This window comes from Thermobia domestica, chromosome 2 (assembly GCF_964235325.1).
Source record: "Thermobia domestica chromosome 2, izTheDome1.hap1.1, whole genome shotgun sequence".
NCBI lineage: Eukaryota > Metazoa > Arthropoda > Insecta > Zygentoma > Lepismatidae > Thermobia > Thermobia domestica.
The window spans coordinates 358,830,311-358,851,570 of NC_137455.1; the positions used below are offsets into that span (position 1 = coordinate 358,830,311).

Genomic DNA, 21,260 nt, shown 5'->3' on the forward strand with positions numbered 1-21,260 from the left:
CTTATTTTCTTCTTAGTTTAAAAAAATGAACAAGGGCGCAGATTTTACGTGGATTAACGTTTTTTTAGTTTCAGGCAGTTTCTTATTGTGTACAGGAGATACATTAACCCGAGAAAGCCCAAGCATTTTCTTACTTCATTGGACACGAAAGGTACCCATGAAACCTCCTGCGCCTTAAGCATATATTTTTTGGCAATAAATGAAAAAAAATATATGTCATATTTGAAATATTCGTTGGACTTCCACTTAACAAACAAAGCAAAATACTAGCGTGATCAGATGTTGCGTTGCTTTGTTCGTCGCTTTTTCGGTAATCTGAGACCAAAGACACGTAAAAATGTGGTCGGAAGTGCATAGTTTCATAATTATAAGATGCCGAAAACGTGAAAAATGAACTTTAAAGGTTCATAGTTCCACTACCATAGGACCGATCGTAGTCGGATTAAGACATCACTGAGGAACTAGTATGTGAACTGCTCAAATGTCCATCTTTCAGAACCATCGGTACTTGCACAATCATTTTTTAGGGAGTCTGTTTGGGAGTACTTGATTACCATCCACCTACCTCTGTAAAAATTGGTGTGCAGGTACGGGAGCATTTTTAAACATGGATATTTGTGTAGTTCACGTACCACTTCCTCAGTGATGTCTTGACCCTACTACGATAGGTCTTATAGTAGGGTAGCTGTAACTTTTAAATTTCACTTGTTTCACGTTTTCGGCACCCTGTAACTTTGAAATTATCCACTTTTGAGCATAGGTCTATATGAACTTTTTTTTTCTTATTTTAATGTGAGGAATCTGTGACACCCTATATAATAGGTGTATGGAATCCGGGTTCCTTAGATTGGTCAATTAAATAGGAGTATTACAAATACCTTTCGATCTCTTTCTTAGTACTTAATTATTTTTAAAGATAGAAGGAAAGAGACTGCAAAGTACAGATAATAATCAAAACATGAATACCGATAAAACAGAAGAATTGAAGAAAGTAGAACACAAAACCGTTCGTGTAATAAAAGAATAGATAGTGGTGCCTCATAGGGCTTTCTCAGGTTAAGTACAATAATTATGCCATATTTCATTTGTTTTCTTTCCTCTCTTTTTCCACTACCAGCGGTGGGAGCTACGGCTGTGTATCCAATTGATTTGGTGAAGACACGGCTACAGAATCAAAGGACAGGTTCCTACGTAGGCGAATTAATGTACAGAAACAGCTTTGACTGTTGCAAGAAAGTAATTCGTCATGAAGGGTTCTTCGGACTTTACAGAGGGTTGATTCCACAGCTGATGGGAGTAGCGCCCGAGAAGGCCATCAAGTTAACGGTGAGTTGAATATTATTTGCTATTTAGAAAACTGATTTGGTTTTTGCTCCGTTACTTTCAGTAAGTTAGATGACTTTTTCTGAAGTAGTATAATGGAATTTTTGAAACATGATATTCAAAATAAAACATATAATATTCTACCTTCGAGTGAATAGTAAAATTTGCGACTGAGAAATATATTTTTCATTATAGGAAGATAAATTATTCTTCTTTCTTTGTGATACGATGTTTACTAATAATGCTATGAATATGAGGAGAGAAAGTAAGTTTTTTATAATTTTTAATTTAATTTTTTATCGCCTTACCTCTCACGAATATCATCACGACTAACAAGAGTAATTCTTAACCCTTTTAAATTTTATCTTGTATTGTTATATGATAGGGTATGTCTTCATTATTTGATTATAAAAGTGCCAGGAGGGCAGCAAGGTAAAAAAAAAAGGGATATTTTAAAACAAAAATCCCTTTCTTCGCGATTTTCCCCCCTCAGATACATGATGGAGACATGTGAATGGTACTGTTTGAAAGGCTGTTTTATTCTGAAAAGAATGAGGTATGAACCATGATCCTAGGATAAGTAGGAGTGTCTCGAAAGTTTTGCTTGGGATCCTGTTTTATGCGGGAATCTGGAGTATTGTGGGGATATTCTTAGCACATTGGTAAATATTTTTTTTATCTTACTTTTCAAGATAGATGCCTGAAATTTTGTACGCACATTCAGTATACCTCTTAGTATTTTTCTGTTGATTTTGAGATCTGTGCGTTAACACAGGGTTGTCCAGAGGAGTCCAAACTTAGAAAAAAGGGATTTTTCACCAAAAATCCCTATTTCCCTCCTTGGAGACATGATAGACTCATGTAAGAGGCCCTTTGAAAGACTGTTCTATTCTGAAGAGAATGAGGTACGAACCATGATCCTAGGATAAATAGGGATGACGCCTAACTGAAGGTCTATAATTTACCTTTAAAAAAAAAAAGCCAAAATTTAAAAGTGTTAATCTTGAATCCCAGGAAGTTAGGATTGAAGAAAAAGCTACATGATCCGGAAGTCTTAAAGAAAATACGCAGTGTGGCGACAAACTTTGAAAACTGAGAAACGTTAGAGAATGGGACGTCCCATATGAAATCATCACATGTTAAATATAACACCATTATTTTTTAAAAAATACATTTTCACCAAAGGTTTCCTTGCTAATGACGTGCTGAGATTTTTTTTTTTTTTTTTTTTTTTTAATCTTGATTTTAGACTAATTTTTCTTCACTGCCACGTGTGAAGATAAGGGTTTACAGTGATGTAGAAAACAGGCTGCTACACGGTTACTACGATAGATACAAAGTTGCTGTCTGTACTATATTAGAGCAGAGATTGATCTTTCAGGAAACATATATAAAAGCATGATAGTGTTTTGGTAGAATGATTTTCAAGACCTCGAATGCAGCCATCAGAAGTGAACAATTTGCCAATTTCGGAAGCCTGTAAAATCAAAAATACTTGAAACCACAGGATGGGATTTTCTGCACAAGAACTGTGGGTAGAAGGGTTTTCAGAAATGGTGAAATTTGGCAGGAGCATAATCCTTCATGCCAATTTTTGGCCCCAAAAATAAAATAAAAAGAAAAAAAGAAAAATTTCAGATTTCAAGGTCAAATTTCTCAAAAGGGGAGGAATTGGAATTTTGACCCTAGATACTCCTACTAGCTCTAACTAGAGATCGTGGATTTCTTTTTGTAGTTTGAACTGATGAACGATTTATAGGCTTTTAAAATCCTTATATTATAGCAACTGTGAAGAAAAAAAAAAAAAAAAAAAAAAGCAAAGCACGATGTGACCTTATATCTTATGAAGAAGTTTTAAAAATCTTTTGATGTTTCACACAATCGTAAATGAAAAAATAACAAGAAATAATGCACAGGAGTTGCTTTTGAAAGTATATTTAAAGTTTATCCACCTCTCCACCGAGTTTCTTATATGCTTCTTGATCCTGGTGCCAATATTTATCTTACCAGGAATGACTCCAAAGTTGAATCTTGAATCTGGGGATAATTACATATTTCCTGAAAGAGTTTGTCGAGTAAGTTCCAAAATAAATTTCAATTACTTGCTCGGAAATGACCCCACCCCTTCGGTGGGGTCTTCGGGCAAAGAATTGAAACCTGTTTTGGAACTTCTTTGACAAACTCTTTCAGGAAATATATAGGTATCCTCAGATTCAAGGTTCAACTTTGGACTCATCCCTAGTTAGTTACGGTATGTTTACGTATGAATTCGTAAACACTACAGAGAGAACTATTGTCGGCATAATACTTTTTGTAAGAAATAAGAAATCTTTTGCGTGTTAGTAGATTTTTAGAAAGTTTCAGTGATCTATAAGACAAGCATGAAAACAAAGGAAAGAAACTCATTTTGAATCAGTTCCTTTTTTCACATTTCTCCATCGGTGTTATGAAGCCTTTTCCCTCGTTCTTCCACATTACACATTTCCTTACCTGTCGTGTGCTGATGACCGAGTAGTCTGTTTTCTAAAACGCAGTATAATATTCATGTCTCAAAATAACATCACAACAAAACAGCGGTAAAATTGAGTCATACTTGTAATCAATTGTTTTAACAATTTAATAAAAGAACTTTTAAAAAATGTTTGAAAATTTTTAAGAGCGTAACTTACACAATTTGTGATTAAAAAATAAAATAAAATAAAATCAGCTTGTTACTTGTACTTTGTTCTGGAATTATCTGAGTAATAAATAGTAAAATAGGTTAAATAGTTTAAATTAGATGTAAAGGCAAATGTACGCCCTTCTCCCTCTTCCATTCGTAGCACACAGGCGATTGTCAGCACCACACTCCAGCTTTCTTTATCTTCCCAGTTTTCGTTGGTACCAATGTGACAGAGATTGAGTGAACTCGTGGCCCGTAGTTGGGCATAAGTAAAACGGTACACTCTGTTGGTATTTAGATGCCTTTTGGGTGAACTTGTGGCCGCAGTTGGGCGTGAATAAAACTGTACACCCTGTTGGTAGGTAGACGCCTTACCGGTGAACTCGTGAGCCTCAATTGGGCGTGAGTAAAATGGTATATCCTGTTGGTAGGTAGACGCCTTACCGTTGACGGTACATCCTGTTAGTAGGTACTCCAACATGCCTTACTAGATACTCCACCATGAGTCTAATTTTGAAGTAAGGCACAGTTCAGTTAGTAGTATTAATGATGATAGTACTGCAGATAATGGTTTTGTAGTACTGAAAATAATTGTAGTGTGTTTTTTCCGTGTTCGGAAAATGTTCTTATACTATATTTGGTTCTAAACTTTTGTACTAAATGCAATATACTTGATCTTTTTCAGGTAAACGATTTCGTCCGTGATAAGTTTATGGATAAAAAAGGAAATTTGCCTTTATATGGAGAGATTATAGCTGGAGGCTGTGTAAGTTACTTATATATTATTCTGTTAGCTCATTTTTTTCTCTTTGTTTAATTATACTGGGTAATATAATAAAATTTGCCAACACTCTAGCTGCACTCCACTGCCGGCACTGCTAGGGAATGTCACTTCTTGTCAAAACAGCGAAGTCAAGCAGTGCCGGGTGTGGTCAGAGGAAAGATGAGTGTTCGTACTCACCAGATTGTGTTGGCATTTCGACGTCCACCCAACATCGTGAGGACAATTGAAAAGCTGTGGATTTTGGTACTGTGGGATTTCAGCTCTTCGTTAAACCACTTCAACTTTTGTAAAAATTTTAGTGAATAATTGAAAGACAATAAAAAATAAATAAATAAATAAATAAAATTACCCAGCTGAGTATATTACATGAACAAATAATTGTTTTTAAGACCTTTCGTATAGTGTATAAATTTCGGTGCTCAACAGTTTATAATTTCATAAACTGTGCACCCAAATTTCTAGTCTACAAGAAAAGGTTTGAAAACGGTTATTAGTTTTATTAAATAGTATTTTGTAGATACTACCTGGCTCATTTTCCCTATTTTTAAATATTTTTCTTAAAAAAAGGTTTGGATAAAGTTATTAGTTTATTTAATAGCATTGTGTAGATACTACCTGGCTCACTTCTTTGTCTTTTAAGGTATTTACTGAAATTCTGAAAAGTGGGAGTGACTTTAGCAAAGACCCTTAAGCAAGCAGTACTATTATTTACGTTTAGAGTGTCATAATTTTCTTGAAATTTTTGTTCATATTTTAAGACCTTTTATCTATAATTGATTTTATATATGTATGTAGTTCCGTTCAACCGAATTTGATGAGACCGATGGTACTTCCGATAAAGGTTTTTCGGCATGCAGTACTGTATATTTGATATATTTTCAGCGTGAAAAGACATTGTTGGCAATATATGATACCTTCAAAACTGAATGTTAGAACTGAGCGTTGCTAAACTAACGCTGTACAACTAAAACAATTTTAGTTCAGCTATATATATGGGTCACAGGTCCACTTACTTTTTTATGTAGTCACCTTTTAAGGCCAGTGCACTTTTTCCGTCGTTTTCTAGTAAGTAGATTTCGTATCTCAATTGCGATTGTGGAAGGTCCGCAAAATATTCTTCTATGGCTGTCCATAACCTCTTCATTGACTCAAAATATTCTCCAACTATACTTTATATATATATATATATATATATATATATATAAATATAATATAATCAGAGGGTGCGAAACCTATCGAATAGGGTTTATGTTTCAACAATTCGTACTTCCAAATCCTCAGTTTTCTCAGTGTCAGCACATCTTGTCCTGTCCTAATGGATTTTTTTTAATGGATTTTTTTCCTTTCTTTTACAATCCAGGTCTTTTCTCACGTTTTCTTATTCAGTCAGTCCAAAAGACTTGCGTGGTATTCGTCAATAATTTTTTAATCCTTTGCAAGGTAATCAATGAGAAGAATCCCATTTGCACGCCGGAAAACACTGGGCTGCTTTCTGGAAGATGAAATATTTTCCTCTTATTTTGTTGCAGGGCCACCGACTTCTACCCACTGCTCTGACTGACGTGGAGTGGTGCAGACGACGTCTCATCTACAGTAACAAATCGGTTCAGAAAATCAATTGGATTCTTTTCAAAATGCCTTTTAAACTTTACTGAGAAATTCACTTTCAGCGAGCATTCGACAGATATAACACCCATCTTGCACAAAACTTTCTCATACTTAATCTTTCATGTACAGTTTCCTCATACGTAATCCTTCATGTACAGGCAAATATGTACGGTACTACTTTTTTTTTAAATTTATTTATTGGCTATTACATTAACTGTTTCATACATCTTTAATCACCGATTGTCCAATACCATATTGTGCACAGGAAGCACAGTGGCTTAGTGGTAGAGGGCTTACCCCTGCTGCGTGGGGGTCCCTGGTTCGATCCCCGTCCAAGTAAGTTTGTGGTGGACAGCATCGTGTCCGTGTTATTTGCTTAGTATACTCCCGTTTCCTCCCACTTTCTCATTCCATCAATTCTTTCACCATTATTCACTTGCCTTATTCATCGTCTCCCTTAGCCTAACGAGCATAATTGTGGGATGTTAAACTGAGATATTTCATTTTCATTTTTATTATATTGTGCACTTCCTCGATGTTTTAACGTGTGCTTGCAGTTTCCAGATGTCCTTCATGTGGATCATCTTCAAGAGAAATGCAGCCACGTCTCAATTTAACTGCCCATTTCTTAACTGTTGAAAATGAAGAAACTGACTCCTTATAAAACCCTCGTGAACTTAAAATGAATTTCCGTTGGCTACAAAACTGTCCAAAACAAAGAATTTTATGGCGGCACGGTATTCCAGTTTATCCATTTGAACAAAACGTACACAGCACTATACTTCCAAAAAACATGTAAACAAAACTATTCGGTAGATCAAGTTGACATCTGACTTATCGTATTGAAAAACGTGTACCATTATAACAACGTCAATTTTATTAATATCAATGCCGTCTCTGTGCAAAACCAAGAACTTCACACCTTGTCCACATGTATAAATATATATGTTGTAATTAAGATTTAACTGTGAATCTGGGTTCGAGGTGTTCCTAGAAAAATATTTTTTGCTATCTGTTGTAGATAGCTTTACAGTTTAACTAAGTAACCAATAGTTAAAGCTTTTGTTAATATCATTCTTGAGTTGAAAGATTATTGTATTGAATTTTCTGTACTTTTTAAAAAATCATTTCTTGTATATACTTTGTATTTGCTTTGATTATACATATTAAACCTTTGCAATTTCAGGCAGGTGGTTCACAAGTTATATTTACAAATCCCTTAGAAATAGTGAAAATTCGTCTTCAAGTTGCAGGTGAAATTGCTACAACTGCAAAAATTAGTGCACTTTCTGTTGTAAAAGACCTTGGTATCTTCGGTTTGTATAAAGTAAGTTAATAGTTATATTTACTTCTTTATGTATCATGGAAAAATATATTTGAGGCAAATAGTGATGGTTTATAGGAACTAAAAACTACAGTAAATTTGGTTTTTTGCTTATAGAAAATTAATAATATAGAGTTCCATGTTTTTTAATATTTGTGTACATATATATATATATATATATATCTATATCTATATCTATATCTATATATATATATATATATATATATATATATATATATATATATATATATATATATATATATATATATTTTATATATTTTATATATTTTATATATTTTCTAAAAAAAGATATTTGGTACACTTTTGTGCACAGAAGTATGCAGAGAAGTTAGTACTTCCAAAGAGGTTCATTTTGAACATCTTTGATACAAAGCATTTGGAAATAATGGTGTTACAATGCACAGAAAATTCACAGATACCATATGTATATACAGATGTATATACAGGGTGTCCGTAAAATCTCTAATATAATATTATAGTTCAATTAAACTGAGGTACAGTAAAGAGGATCACGTCTAGAAATTTCAATATCGTGCAAAGAAGTCACACGAAGGAAGGTAGGAGAGAAGCCTTGAAACAGTATGTATTATCATTTATTACATGCATATAGTGCAAGATAAGATGTTCATCTTAAATATTAAATAGGCACCCTATAGCATTCATCAGTAGATAAACTTAAATTAACAAAAATAAAGAAAAGCTGTACTTGTCACTGCGTTCAGTCTACTGCTTTTTAAGTAATTGTATCGGTAACTTCTGCTACTTTTTCGAATCCAGTTAGTTGCAACATAAATGGTAAAGTTGTCTCTTTTATCTTCGTAATGTAAATTACTATTAAGTGATTATTACTGTCTGTTTGCAGTTTGAGTGTGATCGTGTTAATACCGATTGATTGCGGTATCCCCCACTTCTGCATTAGCACTGGAATTTCTTAAAGAACGTGATAAGTTACGTGCACAGAACTCCTCTAAACTATTTTCAGAAACAGTACTCCGTTGGCTCCAAATCTGTTAGCATTGCATCATCGTCATATTCCGTATTTTACATTTTCAAAATCATCGTTGCCAAATCATGCTTCAATAATACTATGATAAATTTAAGTTGTTTTGTAGTTATGAATTCATGTGTACATTGCGGTGAAAAGGGTAAATAAAAACCTATTGACCATTCTGAACAAACTTCTTTTGTTAATAAAGTGGTTTACGAAGTAATCCCACTGTTCGTTTAAATTGTTTGTCCAGATTTAAATTTTGGGTTTATAGTACTTACGTAATACAATTTCTTTTAATAATTGAAGATACTTTATGTAAAAATTTTTCACCCTTAGCCATCAATTTGTTCTAAAATGATGGATGTGGAACACGTAGGAGGCACTTCACCTCGTACAAATTCTTTTATTAAACAAACGATCCACTTTGAATGTGGTTACAACTACATTTTTTCCCGCATTAAATAAACTACTTAGTACAATTATAAGCTAAATATTTGTATTCAAGTTGGCCCATTCCTTATGAAGTTACTTTAATGAGAGAACCTGTATGAGATGTAGGTACGTACTTCAGGCAAATATATATATATATATATATATAGGGTGTTAGGTAACTCCAACGACAAACTTTGGGAAGTGATTCCGTATATGAAAAAAGGAAAAAGTTCTGATAAACATAGGTCGAAAACTGTCTCCTTTCAGAGTTATGAACCGTGGTCCGTTATCGGCGAAACGAACTGTAAAAAGGAAGTTGAGGTATAGGGATACTCCTTTAAGTACTAATGGCGAGTTCATTTCGCCGATAACGGAGGATGGTAAAACATGGATATTTAGATAGATCGCATACTAGTTCCTGTGTAATTTCTTAAACCGCTTGGGATAGGTCCTATAGTTTCTAAGGCAGGGCGTTTCGAAACATGATTTTTCGAATTTTCGGCGGCTCATAACTCTGAAAGGAGACATTTTTCGTCGCATGTTTATTAGAACTTTTTTCTTTCATTTCATATAAGGAATCACCTCCCAAAGTTTGTCGGTGGAGTTACCTACCACCCTATATATATAATACCTTTTAAATACGAGGCGCGTTCAGGAAGTAATCTCCGATTGGTTACTGTGAGTAAAGTAGTGGTGGCAGCACTACCAACTTTTGCACAGACGTGCCGGGTAGATAGTCTGCATCCAGTCCTGGTAGAGTGATGGTTGTCTGATCACTAGTTCCACTTCTGTAGCGTCTCAAAATGTGTGCTTCAATAGAAAACCCCGCCAAATGCGAAGTGTGAGCTGTTCGGTAGCAGCTATTCATCGGGAACTTTGTGCCGTGTATGCAGGCCCGTATTTAGGTAAGTGCTATTCTGTACTCGAGCACAGGGCGGCAGAATTTAGGGGGCGCCAATTTTTTTTTTTTTTTTTTTTTTTTTTTTTTGTAAAGTTTCACAATAAAGTAGTATTTAAAACTAACAACCTTCAGAGTCCCGCGTAAACGCGTCTGTTTAATTCGCTCTAATTACAGTAGTTACTAATTAGCTAACTTATCTGATTACTTTTAAAAAGTCATCCTCTCCCACCCCCATGTCATGAAAACATACTGCTAGACTCGAGCGACCTCGAAAACTATGATTTCAACACTAATATCTATCGCTTTCGACTACTTTTAAAATCTCGCCCCCCCCCCTTCCTGGGGAGTGGAGTATGACCTTGAAGTTGAATTGGATTAAAACTGTCACTATTCATCTCAGCGACCCCAAAAACTATGAATTCAACTCTGATATTGGTCATTTTCGATTATTTTTAAAATGCCCCATGTTATTCTTAATGGGATTTTGTACCCCCATATCTCAGCTCAGGTGTGATCTACGGACCTAGAACAGGTCATTTGGATCATTTCTCTAAGAGCTTTAATACATATTAAAATTTCATGTTTCTATTATGGTTCTCGATTGTAAAGCGCGTCAGACAGCCTATTGTATATACATGCTATTAAACCATTACTGACGGTGAGTAATGTAAACAATTATTTTTCTTATCAGTTATCAGTGATACTGGTGCGGGGGGCGGCAAATTAAATAGAGCACAGGGTTGCACAATATATAAATACGGACCTGCGTATATGGACAAGCATTCATGACGAAGAGAGGACTGGTAGGTCATCAGTGGTCACTGATGAATTCGTTCAGAAAATTGATGGAAAAGTTCGTGAAAATCGATGTTTCATAATCTCGGAGCTTTCCGATGAATTTCCACAAATTTCCAGAACTGTGTTATATGACGTAGTGACACAGAGGTCAGGCTACAGGAAATACTGTGCGCGATGAGGAGCTGAAAGATGCGATCGTAGGCTGGCTCAAGGCACAGGCGGGAGATTTTTATACTGATGGAATTTCTTAGCTAGTGCAGAAATATAAGTGCTTGAATGTTTATGGAAACTGTGTTGAAACATAGAGGAAAGAAGTATTTTTCAAATGTATATAATAAATTCTTTTTATTCACATTGGTGTTTCTTTTTTTAAAGTTTTTTTGAATAATTGTAGTGTGAATTTCAGTTGGTGTAGATTTATAATTCTGTCTTTTAATTTCAGGGTGCCAAGGCGTGTTTCCTACGAGATATACCCTTTAGTGCAATTTATTTCCCGGCTTATGCTCACACGAAAACGAAACTTGCTGACGAAAATGGTTATAATCATCCGCTCACTCTGCTTCTCGCTGGTGCAATTGCTGGTGTTCCGGCAGCTTCTCTAGTCACTCCTGCAGATGTTATTAAGACAAGGTTGCAGGTAAGAAAACCGATTGTTATGTGAATACCCGAGTTTCTTATTTCATTTCAAAATTATAATAGTTCAATGTAACTACCAGGCTTATATTTAGGTATTTTACGCACCTGGGCCCAAAAAAAATTTTGTGCCCCTTCCCGCCTTTTCATATTTAATTATGTGTAAGCAAAAACAGCACAAAAAACTGTCAAAAGACAAAACGTTATAATGCGTCTTCGAGATACAAAACAGAAGTCAAAATTATTAAAGCCACTAAGCACTAAAGTACAGAAAATACAAGACAGTATTGTCCATAAGTTCCCAAATGCAGTTAATCATTTTTTTTAATTGTTTGTCCCGAAGCTGACTTATTGATGGTGGTGATGATAATGCATGAAGTGGTAATATGAAGAAAATGGGAGTAAGCGGGAAAACTCCGGATAACCACGCACACGCTGTTTGTTTACAGGGTTCCTATTGATCAGGGAAATCATGGAAGTCAGGGAAAAAGACTGGGAATCAGGGAAAGTCAGGGAAATTTTATAAAATATATTTTTTCTAACATTAATTGTACACCAATTTCAGCTTAGCCAAGCATTGTAATAGCTATTTGTTTTTTATTGTTATCTTTTTTATTGTTGTACGTATGAGCAATTGATTACTATTTGTCTCTTTAGATTAAATGTTCTCATATATAAATACTCACCGTTATGTACTCCTTATTTATATATCAACGTCATCTGACACCTGTCATGGAAGTCAGAATTTCCTTCCAAAGATCAGGAAAAGTCAGGGAAATAGATTTCTCCAGATCAGTAGGAGCCCTGGTTTATCATAAAGCTCACTTGGCAGAAGCTGAGAATTAGGAACCACACTTACACACCTGGAGTACATAATAAGTTAGAAGTTGGTTGTGAAAATCGTTTAAGATGGGAAAGACATAATGTTGTTAAACTACATTGATACTGTTGCTTACAAAGTTTACTGGACAGACTGTACAGATTACTTAGAACAGTGGTTCTCAACTTGTTGTTACCGCGACCCACATTAAATATTAAAAAGCACTTTGTGGCCCACCTACTTTTATGGTGGTATTTCAAACCAATTAAATTTTGTAAATCCTATTTCTAATTTTTTTCATATAAAGGTAACACAGAGCTAACACTATTCTCAACGCAATGCCCTACCCCGTGACAGATTTTGACCCAGCCATTCTCTTTCCATCTTAACCCAGCATCTCTACTGACTACAGCAGGACAGGGTTCTGAGTAACCACTTACTCTTCACCCCATTAACAAACGCTTTCAACTTTCATTTCCTGAATGACGCTTACTTTACAACATATGTTTCTGCATCAAAATAAAATTTTCACAATTAAAAGGAAAAAACTTCTCGCGACCCACCAAAGAAACGGCCCGCGACCCACACTTTGAGAAACAATGATTTAGAATAAATTTACGTACCTTCTTCACGACGATACACATTCCCGATGCAACAGTCTTGGGCACTATTGCAACATGTGTTCATATTGATTTCCTGCTGCTGGTAGCACATGTGGATACGGGTGTTCTACATACACACGCCACAGTGTTTCAGGTGTTATTTCTCTACATACATGCATGATATTCTACTTCAGATGATCTACGTTTCTAGGTCTGATTTGATACACATCTGACTTTAGATACTTGCACAAGAAAATATAAAAACTGTCAAACACTATGATAAATGTCTAAACAAACATGGAAACTATGTAGAAAAATAGCGTAATGTGTACAGAAGATATAACAATAAGATGCCTCCACAGTTCGAATTGTTAAAATCTTGTAGTAAAACTCATATAAAACTAATGGCTGCTCACTACAAAGATTATTTAAAGGATCACAAACTTATTTCAATTATATGAAATACACTATATTTCAGAATATTGCCAATTAGTTTACAGCTAAGTGACACAGGCCTGTATTATACGACGTCTTGATTAGTTATATCTTGGCAACAATCTATAAACATTTACATGGAAACTTAGCTGTTTTCTCTAGTAACCGAATCAATAATAATGCATTGCCGTAACAACGAATAAATGAACACTAACGCAAAAATAAACATTTTTCACGACATTAGTTATTACAGGTTTTCCTTTTTCTTCTAACATGTAGCTTGTGCGTGTTAATATAGCACTTTTGCACTAAATAATAAATAAAATGATCAGAATAAATACACGTTATACACGTTATCGTTGCAAGGAAATAACCAAAAATATGTGGCACTATCTTTACTAATTTCGTTTCTATTGACAATTGGACCTTATTTGAAAAATAGTCCTCGTATTTCGATGTAATACTTTTCTAAACACTTTTTACAAATAAAGTTCTTTGAAAGAAGTGAAATTTTCAGTTCCTTGTAACTTTGTTTCTACTGTTTCGAAATACATTTATGACGACTGTAGTATTTCACATTAAGTGACTTTGGATGTGCATTACCCCGTCCGTCTCAATTACTGTTGTAGATTCCTTCAAAATTTGGTTGTTTTTCAATGTTAATAATACTATAATGTCCTTAGTTTAAAACACTGCATGACAATTGTAGTACTGTATGGTTTAGTTTTACATGTAAATTTGAAATATGTAATAACCTACGTAGTGCTGTTTCAGAAAGTAAAATTTTATGTTGGGTTGGCAATATTGTTAACCTTATGGTATCACAGAGTGTGCCAAGTAATATCCCCCTGCCGATATTTGCATAGTACAAAATTTCAGCGTTTTTTGTTCATTAGTTTAAAAGTTACAATACCGTATCACGATAAATGATCCACTCTGTATATGAACGGGTTAAAGTTACCGTGATGTAAAACAATAGAATTTAGGATGGAAAAATTTGTACATTTAAAAGAAACTATTCTTTGAACTTAGCGGGTTGCAAGAAGTAAGCATCAAGTGCATGCTCTTGTTTAATCTTTAACAACAAAATTATGTGGATGTTGTGTGAAAATAAAGATTGTGTGCGTTCCATAGTTTATTACATTTCGTGCAGTTGTAACGCTGCTTTGTGATTACAGGTCGTAGCTCGAAAAGGGCAAACTACGTATTCAGGAGTATTCGATGCAGCACGGAAGATCTACAAGGAAGAAGGTGGTCGGGCTTTCTGGAAAGGAGCAACAGGTATAGTTTTTCTCAGTCTCATACAATAATAGCATTTTCCAACGTAGTCTTTTTGTGTTGTTCTTATGCTAGTAGTTTTTCTTCTTTCTCTTTTCTTCTCCGTATTCTTACCATTATTATTAAATGCATTACGTATGTAATTGAAAATAACGAGACTTCATATTTCTTAGGGCAATACTGGATATTTAATTATTTGAGATTAATTTTTGTTCAATTTTTAATTGCAGTTAAATTAAATTGCAATTAAATTCTCTAGTTCTTGAACGGAAGACCAACTGTCGTGGGAGTTGTTGATACTGTTTGACGTGGCCTCAATAAAGTACACGAGAAAAATTAAAGAAATAACAATAATCAGCTGTACGGTACACACGAAGAAAAGATGGATTTGAAATAAGTGTGGGAGTAACAAACAAAATCAAATAGGTTGAACAATATTGTAGTTGCCTGTATCATATTATGGGATAGGTAAAGTATGCTGCATGTAGAAACTAAAATTCCATACACAGCAGTTATTCTTGTTTCTGGAAGCTTATGAGGTGTGATCAAATAATACGGTGGATAATTCTATTAGAAACAAAGTAATAACTGAGCTTACATGGAATTTAATTACCTTCAAAGTACTGTCCTTGGCTAGCAATGCACTTATTCCGATGTTGAATCCATGACCGGAAGCATTTCTGAAAGGCTGCTTTCGGAAAGGTTTTCAGCTTCTCTGTCGTGGCCCTCTCAATTTCAGGATTGATGCCAAAACGTTTTCCTTTAAGCACGGTTTTAACTTGTGGGAAGAGCCAGAAGTCACATGGTGCTATACCTATAGAGCACAACGAATTGGACAAACAGGAATTATTTTTTTCGGCCAAAAACTCGCGGATCAAAATCAAAGTGTAGCATGGCGTGTTTTCGTGATGAAGAAGGAAACCATTTGCTCATTTAATCGGTGGTTAGAATGCTTTTCATGAACCCATACGAGATATTTAGTTCTTCGAAAAGCTCTCGAATAGTCATTCGCTTGTTTGAACAAATCATTTGTGACACTTATTGTACGTTTTCATCTGTTTTTGACGTCGAAGGACGTCTCGATCGTTTTGCTCGTTTTCAACCGACTCCTTGCCGCTTTTAGATCGTTCATACCACTTGTAAACAGTCTTCAATGCTACCGCTTCATCACCATACACTGATTTTGACATTTCATGAGTTTCTTTGGCACTTTTCTGCAGCTTAGAAGAATTGGCGCGCAACAAACTCTTGACATGTCCTCACTCTTCTGCCTTTGAAAGCCCACTAACATTTCACAACTCGTTCAAACTCGACATTGACTGCACCGTAGGTTTAGGTTACCGGACTTAACTAGTTGAAATAGGTAGAACATCGATAGATGGCACTGTGTAACTGTATTCACCGTACTTTTTTTTATCACACCTTGTAACGTTGCTTTTCAGCACCGAGACTGTATGAGACGTGGATTTATACTTTAAGGTGGAATTTGAACTATCGTAATGCGCTCAGATTTTTGTGCTTTCTCAATGGCAATGGAAACTGGGATCCCGTTCACCAAATGCACGCGCGCTAACTATTGAAATCGAAAGAGAGAGAGAGAGAGAGAAATATAAATAATTTTAACTTTTATTTTTTAGTTTTTTTGTATTTCTTTCTTTTTCTTTTTTTAAAAAAAACTATCCATCTACTGTTTCTCTCTCTCTCTCAACAGGAATAATAATAATAATAATAATTATGATATTTTTTTTAAAAAAAATCGACAAGGGATTATTAAGCCAGTGGGAGCGTAATGGGCATTTCTCATATTACTCTTAATTTTTTTAAAATTAATATTCAGATATTCCTTTTTCCTTTTCTATGGTTGTTCAACCTGTTTGATTTTGTTTTCCTCCGCCCCCCATCTCCGCTATGTGCATCTAATTAATGCCTGTCTGTTTTACATCTATCTTCGGCAGAACACTTTTGGCTTCTTTTTTGTGTTTCACATGTAAATAGATTGTAATTTACGTCGAAAAACAAGCAAATGATGCTGATTTCTTCAGTCGTTTATTTTATGTTTCGTACTTTTTTTTTCTCTCTCAAAGACTGATCTATCTAACCAATTCAGGACCATGTAAAAATACAGAAGAAATAGTTAAGCTAGAGTGTACCGTGCAGTCCATACCAGGTGATAATAAATGAAAGTGAATGATGAGGAAACGATTGGAGGAAGCATAGAAGGGAACGTACGGAATTGGGAAAATTCATGGATTCAGTTGTGGTTTTATGCACCACTAAGCATATAGAACCTAGAATCGAATCTGTAATTGGGGCCGCGGTGGCTCAGTGGTAGAGCGTTCACCTCTGGTGCATGAGATCCTTGATTCGATCCCAGCTCTCGCCAAGTGAGCATTGTGGTGGGCAAACACCGTGTGCATGGGTTTTCTCGAGGTTCTCCCACTTTCTTCATCCCACCATTTCATTCATTTCTCATCATCACTGTCTCCTTTAGCCTAGCCGACATTAAGTCCCACGGTTATGCTTCATTTCATTTTTCGTATCTGTAATCCAGTCTACCAGATGTAAATGTGCCGTCACTGAGGTACCGCACCATTAATTTGATTGAACGAAAGTGTAATCGAGAGATGTTGCCTTTATGTCCATGAATAGGACATAGTCAGTCTTTTGTTAGGTTTGTCTTAGGTGCATCAGTCAAATGTCAAGGCGACTTTCTAAAATAAATAATCTGCTATTATATAGTATCTAAGGGCTGTCTCTTTGAAATCGGGACAGGTCATTCGTAGAATTAAATTTATAGAATTCGATAGAAATTTTCTTTCTTTTCTTTCATCTTTTTCGTAGAGTTCCATAAGCATGTATTAATCTTCACAGATTGTGTGCATTTGTATTGGTCAAAATTGTTAATGAGACTTACTATAGAAACCCGTATTTAAGTATTTGTTTATTTTCATGAAAAATAAGATCTACCAATTTTTATTAGATTAAGAATGTAGTTTGTAATTACTTATAGAGCGTAGGGAACGTATATTAAAATTGACTTTACTCACTATTGTGTTCCTTATAGTAGCCAGAAATTTAATTCTTCTAAACATTTTGAATAGTTGCTTGGCTACTGTATTCAAACGTGTGATGGAAAAATCTCACATATTTGTTATTGTACCAGTCTCTTGTAAAATAACGTAGTAAATAAATATGAATGTAGTAAGAATATTGTACGTATGATTATTTTTGTGTTGTAACTAAAATAATTTTATATAACGAAGTAACCACTAGAATAAGTATTCAAGAATTTAATGTGTCCTCCTATGGAATTTATATACTCACGCAAGTAATCTTTTATTATAAACTAATTTTGAGGCTATTAATTTTATTTTATGCATTGGACTTGAAGACGTGTATTTCGTTTCATTTCTGCGTTTTCTTTTATTTTACGTTATAATTCATTCTTTGTTCACGTTTGAACCTCACCTATGGGAACTATTCTGATAAGGTATTCTCACATACCTCTCTTATACGTCATGATAATGCTCCAGCCAATGAGAGTACAAGTGCAGACGGAATGAATAAAAATTCCTATGTTACGAGGGGTTTGAGACTTCCGTTTTACACCTGTGTTCTAGACCCAGGGCAGGGCTTCGTGAAGGAAGCGGGAAGAAAGAGTGACCATTCTGAAAGATGACGGAGTAACGACTGGATCTGCTTGTAATAATTGTTCAATTTTCTGTTCCTCATATTTTTTTTCATTCATTTTTTTTAAACCTTTGTGTAAGTATGTAGAAGCTAAGAATATGAATAATACAAGTATGATAAGTTGAACCATATGTGTATTTAATTCGGGATTTTTCCTCTGTGCTTATGTGCATAGTTCGTCGTAATATGTTTATCTATAACTGTTTAATCCGTAACTTCTGATATAGTGGTTTATTGCAGTTGTTTGTGGTGAGGTTGGAACAAAATTTCGTTTTGTTTGAATCGCATCACAATTTGCAGGAAAACAAAATTTGTGTGTAGATAGCTTGGTATATATTCAGGTAAACTTAGCGAAACTGTCAATGCACGAGTGCTTAACGGATTCTAAGTTCGATTTCCGAGCTTGGTCATCACGTTGATTTCTTTTGCCATCCACAGTATTCATTACATTATTTATTATTATTATTATTATTATTATTATTATTATTATTATTATTATTATTATTATTATTATTATTATTATTATTTGGATATCAATTTTTTGTATGTATGGATCTTGTGCATAGTTAAAGAAAGGAAACTCTGCTACAGGGTTGTTGTCTTACCGATTGTTGTCTTACCGATTGTTGTCTTACCGATCACATCCAGTTTTAATAAAACACATGCCACTGATAAATGGTAGGCCTACTGGAAGGATCTTTACCATGCTATGTACGAAAATTACCTTGCACAGTTCTCGCAAATTTGAATTCTCGAAACCAAAACGACAGTTAATACGCTTGGAACCAGTAAAGGCAGCCATCTTTGCTGCAACTGCCACTAGAGCTTGTGGTGGCTTGTTTCTGAACTAGTGTACTACGTGAGTCAAAACTTGATGTATTTTGCTGCAAAATGACACTAAAACCATGTCTAATACAAATGAATAAATCAGTATGAGTTTCCAAAGTTGTAAAGTCGTTTTTGATACACCCTGTACGAAAGGTGCATTATTAGGTGAGCTATTATTTATAAAATTAGTGCGTGAGTGTATAATTTCCATGGGTTCACCTAGTTAAGTCTTATATATTTACGTTAGTAATTAATTCTTTATATAAAAGGAAAATGTTTGTTTCATCACAAAAAATAATCGTGCACAGAATATTCGTACTTCGTTAATATTTATCTTTCTGCATTATTCCATAATAAGTTAATACAGTAATAAATATGATATTTTCCATTACATATTTGACTAGAAGTCTTGGTGTGCTGATGAAGAATAGCCGATTAGCTATAAGAAGGATTTAGATACTATTAAGTATTGGCTACCGTAACGAACATGATGATAAGTAAAGTCAATTTTAATGTAATCTGTACTTAATTTAACAAAAAATAGATGACTCTTCTGCTTCGTTTCTATTTGTACAATTACATTCAAAAATTATGTCCTGATAATGAATATTAATTTCATATAATGGCTGGGCAATAGTTTTGAATGTTATTGTACAAAGCAGTACTTTAATTCAACTTGTGTCGGCATTTTAACTGAATTACAATAAAATTAACAAGGCGAGAGCAAGTAAAATCTGAACATTACTTGTACAAAAATTGCACTGGTTTCTGAATTGATATTTAGAAACTTCAATAGCTTTACAGATAGTCCAGTACTGTTCGTTCTTTTTCTTTTTTTCCTGTGTTTCTTTTGTGTGAACAAAGTTGAATGAATTCAATAAGTATTTTAATTATGTATTCACCAATTTTTATTATTATTATTATTTTTTTTTTCATTTTAAAGATAGCATAAATTGATATTTTAAACGTATCATTTGATCTATCAACAGGGCGTGTCTAAAGTTGTTATTGCAAAATGAAGTTGTGTATTTTACGTATCAAATTTAACAGAAGAGATGAGACATTTAAGAAATAATAGATTTTTTTTTCTGTTTCCAAGCCGGAGATAAGAGGAGAAATGAAATAGAAAAGAAGAGAAGAGAAATGGAAACAGAGTAGTAGTCAAGGAAAAATACTTCGTAGATCAATTTGAATATACGAAAGTGAAGATCCATATTTGACCTCTCTTTGTTAATTCTTGGTATTCTCACTATGTTGCTTTTACTGTCTTTTTCTATTGTCCTATTAGAAAGAAATAGGCGTAGTCATATTATTTCTGCCATTCCCTTTGCCTATTGAATGATCGGTTTCCAGAGCCTTTAAAAAATTGAACGCATTACGGTGATTCGGATTACGTCGTTCCCTCGTTTCATATAGGTTTAGTACTTAAAGATACTCTAAACTTTAATCCAACCAATAATCTACTATGCGACTAAAACATTTCAGACTTAAGTATCATATAAAGATTTAATTGTAATTGATCATGTGTATTTCAAAAACAAATTTTAAAAAATATATTCTGTCTTTTAAGAGATAAGGGACCGACCGAAAACTGAGTTTTCGAGCTCTCTGTGCCTTCTCACACTTTTGTGTAGTAGTAGGTAGGATGGGTATCGGCGTACACGATCAATGTTTTCTGGTATACGTGCTATCCTTGAAGGTCCTTCCTGCTTCTTATCGATAACAGTATCAGTTTCTCCCCATCATTTTACCCATCTGGTAATTGTTTTCTTGTTTGGCACACTAAAATGCCGATCTTGCCCACGTCGCAGTTTCGGCTGAGTAGCAACAATACTCTTCTCGCGAACAAAGGCTTCCACCACTTGACCACGCACGTGCACTGGCCAACAATTCATGCTAAACTAATGAATGGTAATAGCAGACCTCTGTGAGGTAGATACCATAGCAACTAGCGCCACGATGCGCTTCACTTTAGCAGTGTTGCCACTTTCAAGTGTCCCATTTACCCTGACTCACTCTATGTCCATCAAATGTAGACTCTCTCGCCCCCCTTCTTCTGTTCTTGCCCCGACACCTTCTGGTACGTTCCTAATGATACTGTTGCTTCCCAACCATTTTTTCCCCGTCTAT

At 34.7% G+C, this 21,260-nt stretch overlaps 1 protein-coding gene across 6 annotated transcripts in view; it reads left to right on the plus strand.

Annotated features, from left to right (window-relative positions):
• The window catches only part of aralar1 (calcium-binding mitochondrial carrier protein aralar1), a 321,349-nt gene that overhangs the window by 274,534 nt on the left and 25,555 nt on the right, over positions 1-21,260 (plus strand). For all 6 annotated transcript variants that reach the window (XM_081749350.1, XM_081749352.1, XM_081749355.1 and 3 more), the window contains 5 exons: positions 1,118-1,326; positions 4,671-4,751; positions 7,564-7,704; positions 11,287-11,481; positions 14,513-14,615. In XM_081749350.1, coding sequence (XP_081605476.1) covers positions 1,118-1,326; positions 4,671-4,751; positions 7,564-7,704; positions 11,287-11,481; positions 14,513-14,615 — 729 coding nt within the window. The remainder of the gene's footprint in view (positions 1-1,117; positions 1,327-4,670; positions 4,752-7,563; positions 7,705-11,286; positions 11,482-14,512; positions 14,616-21,260) is intronic.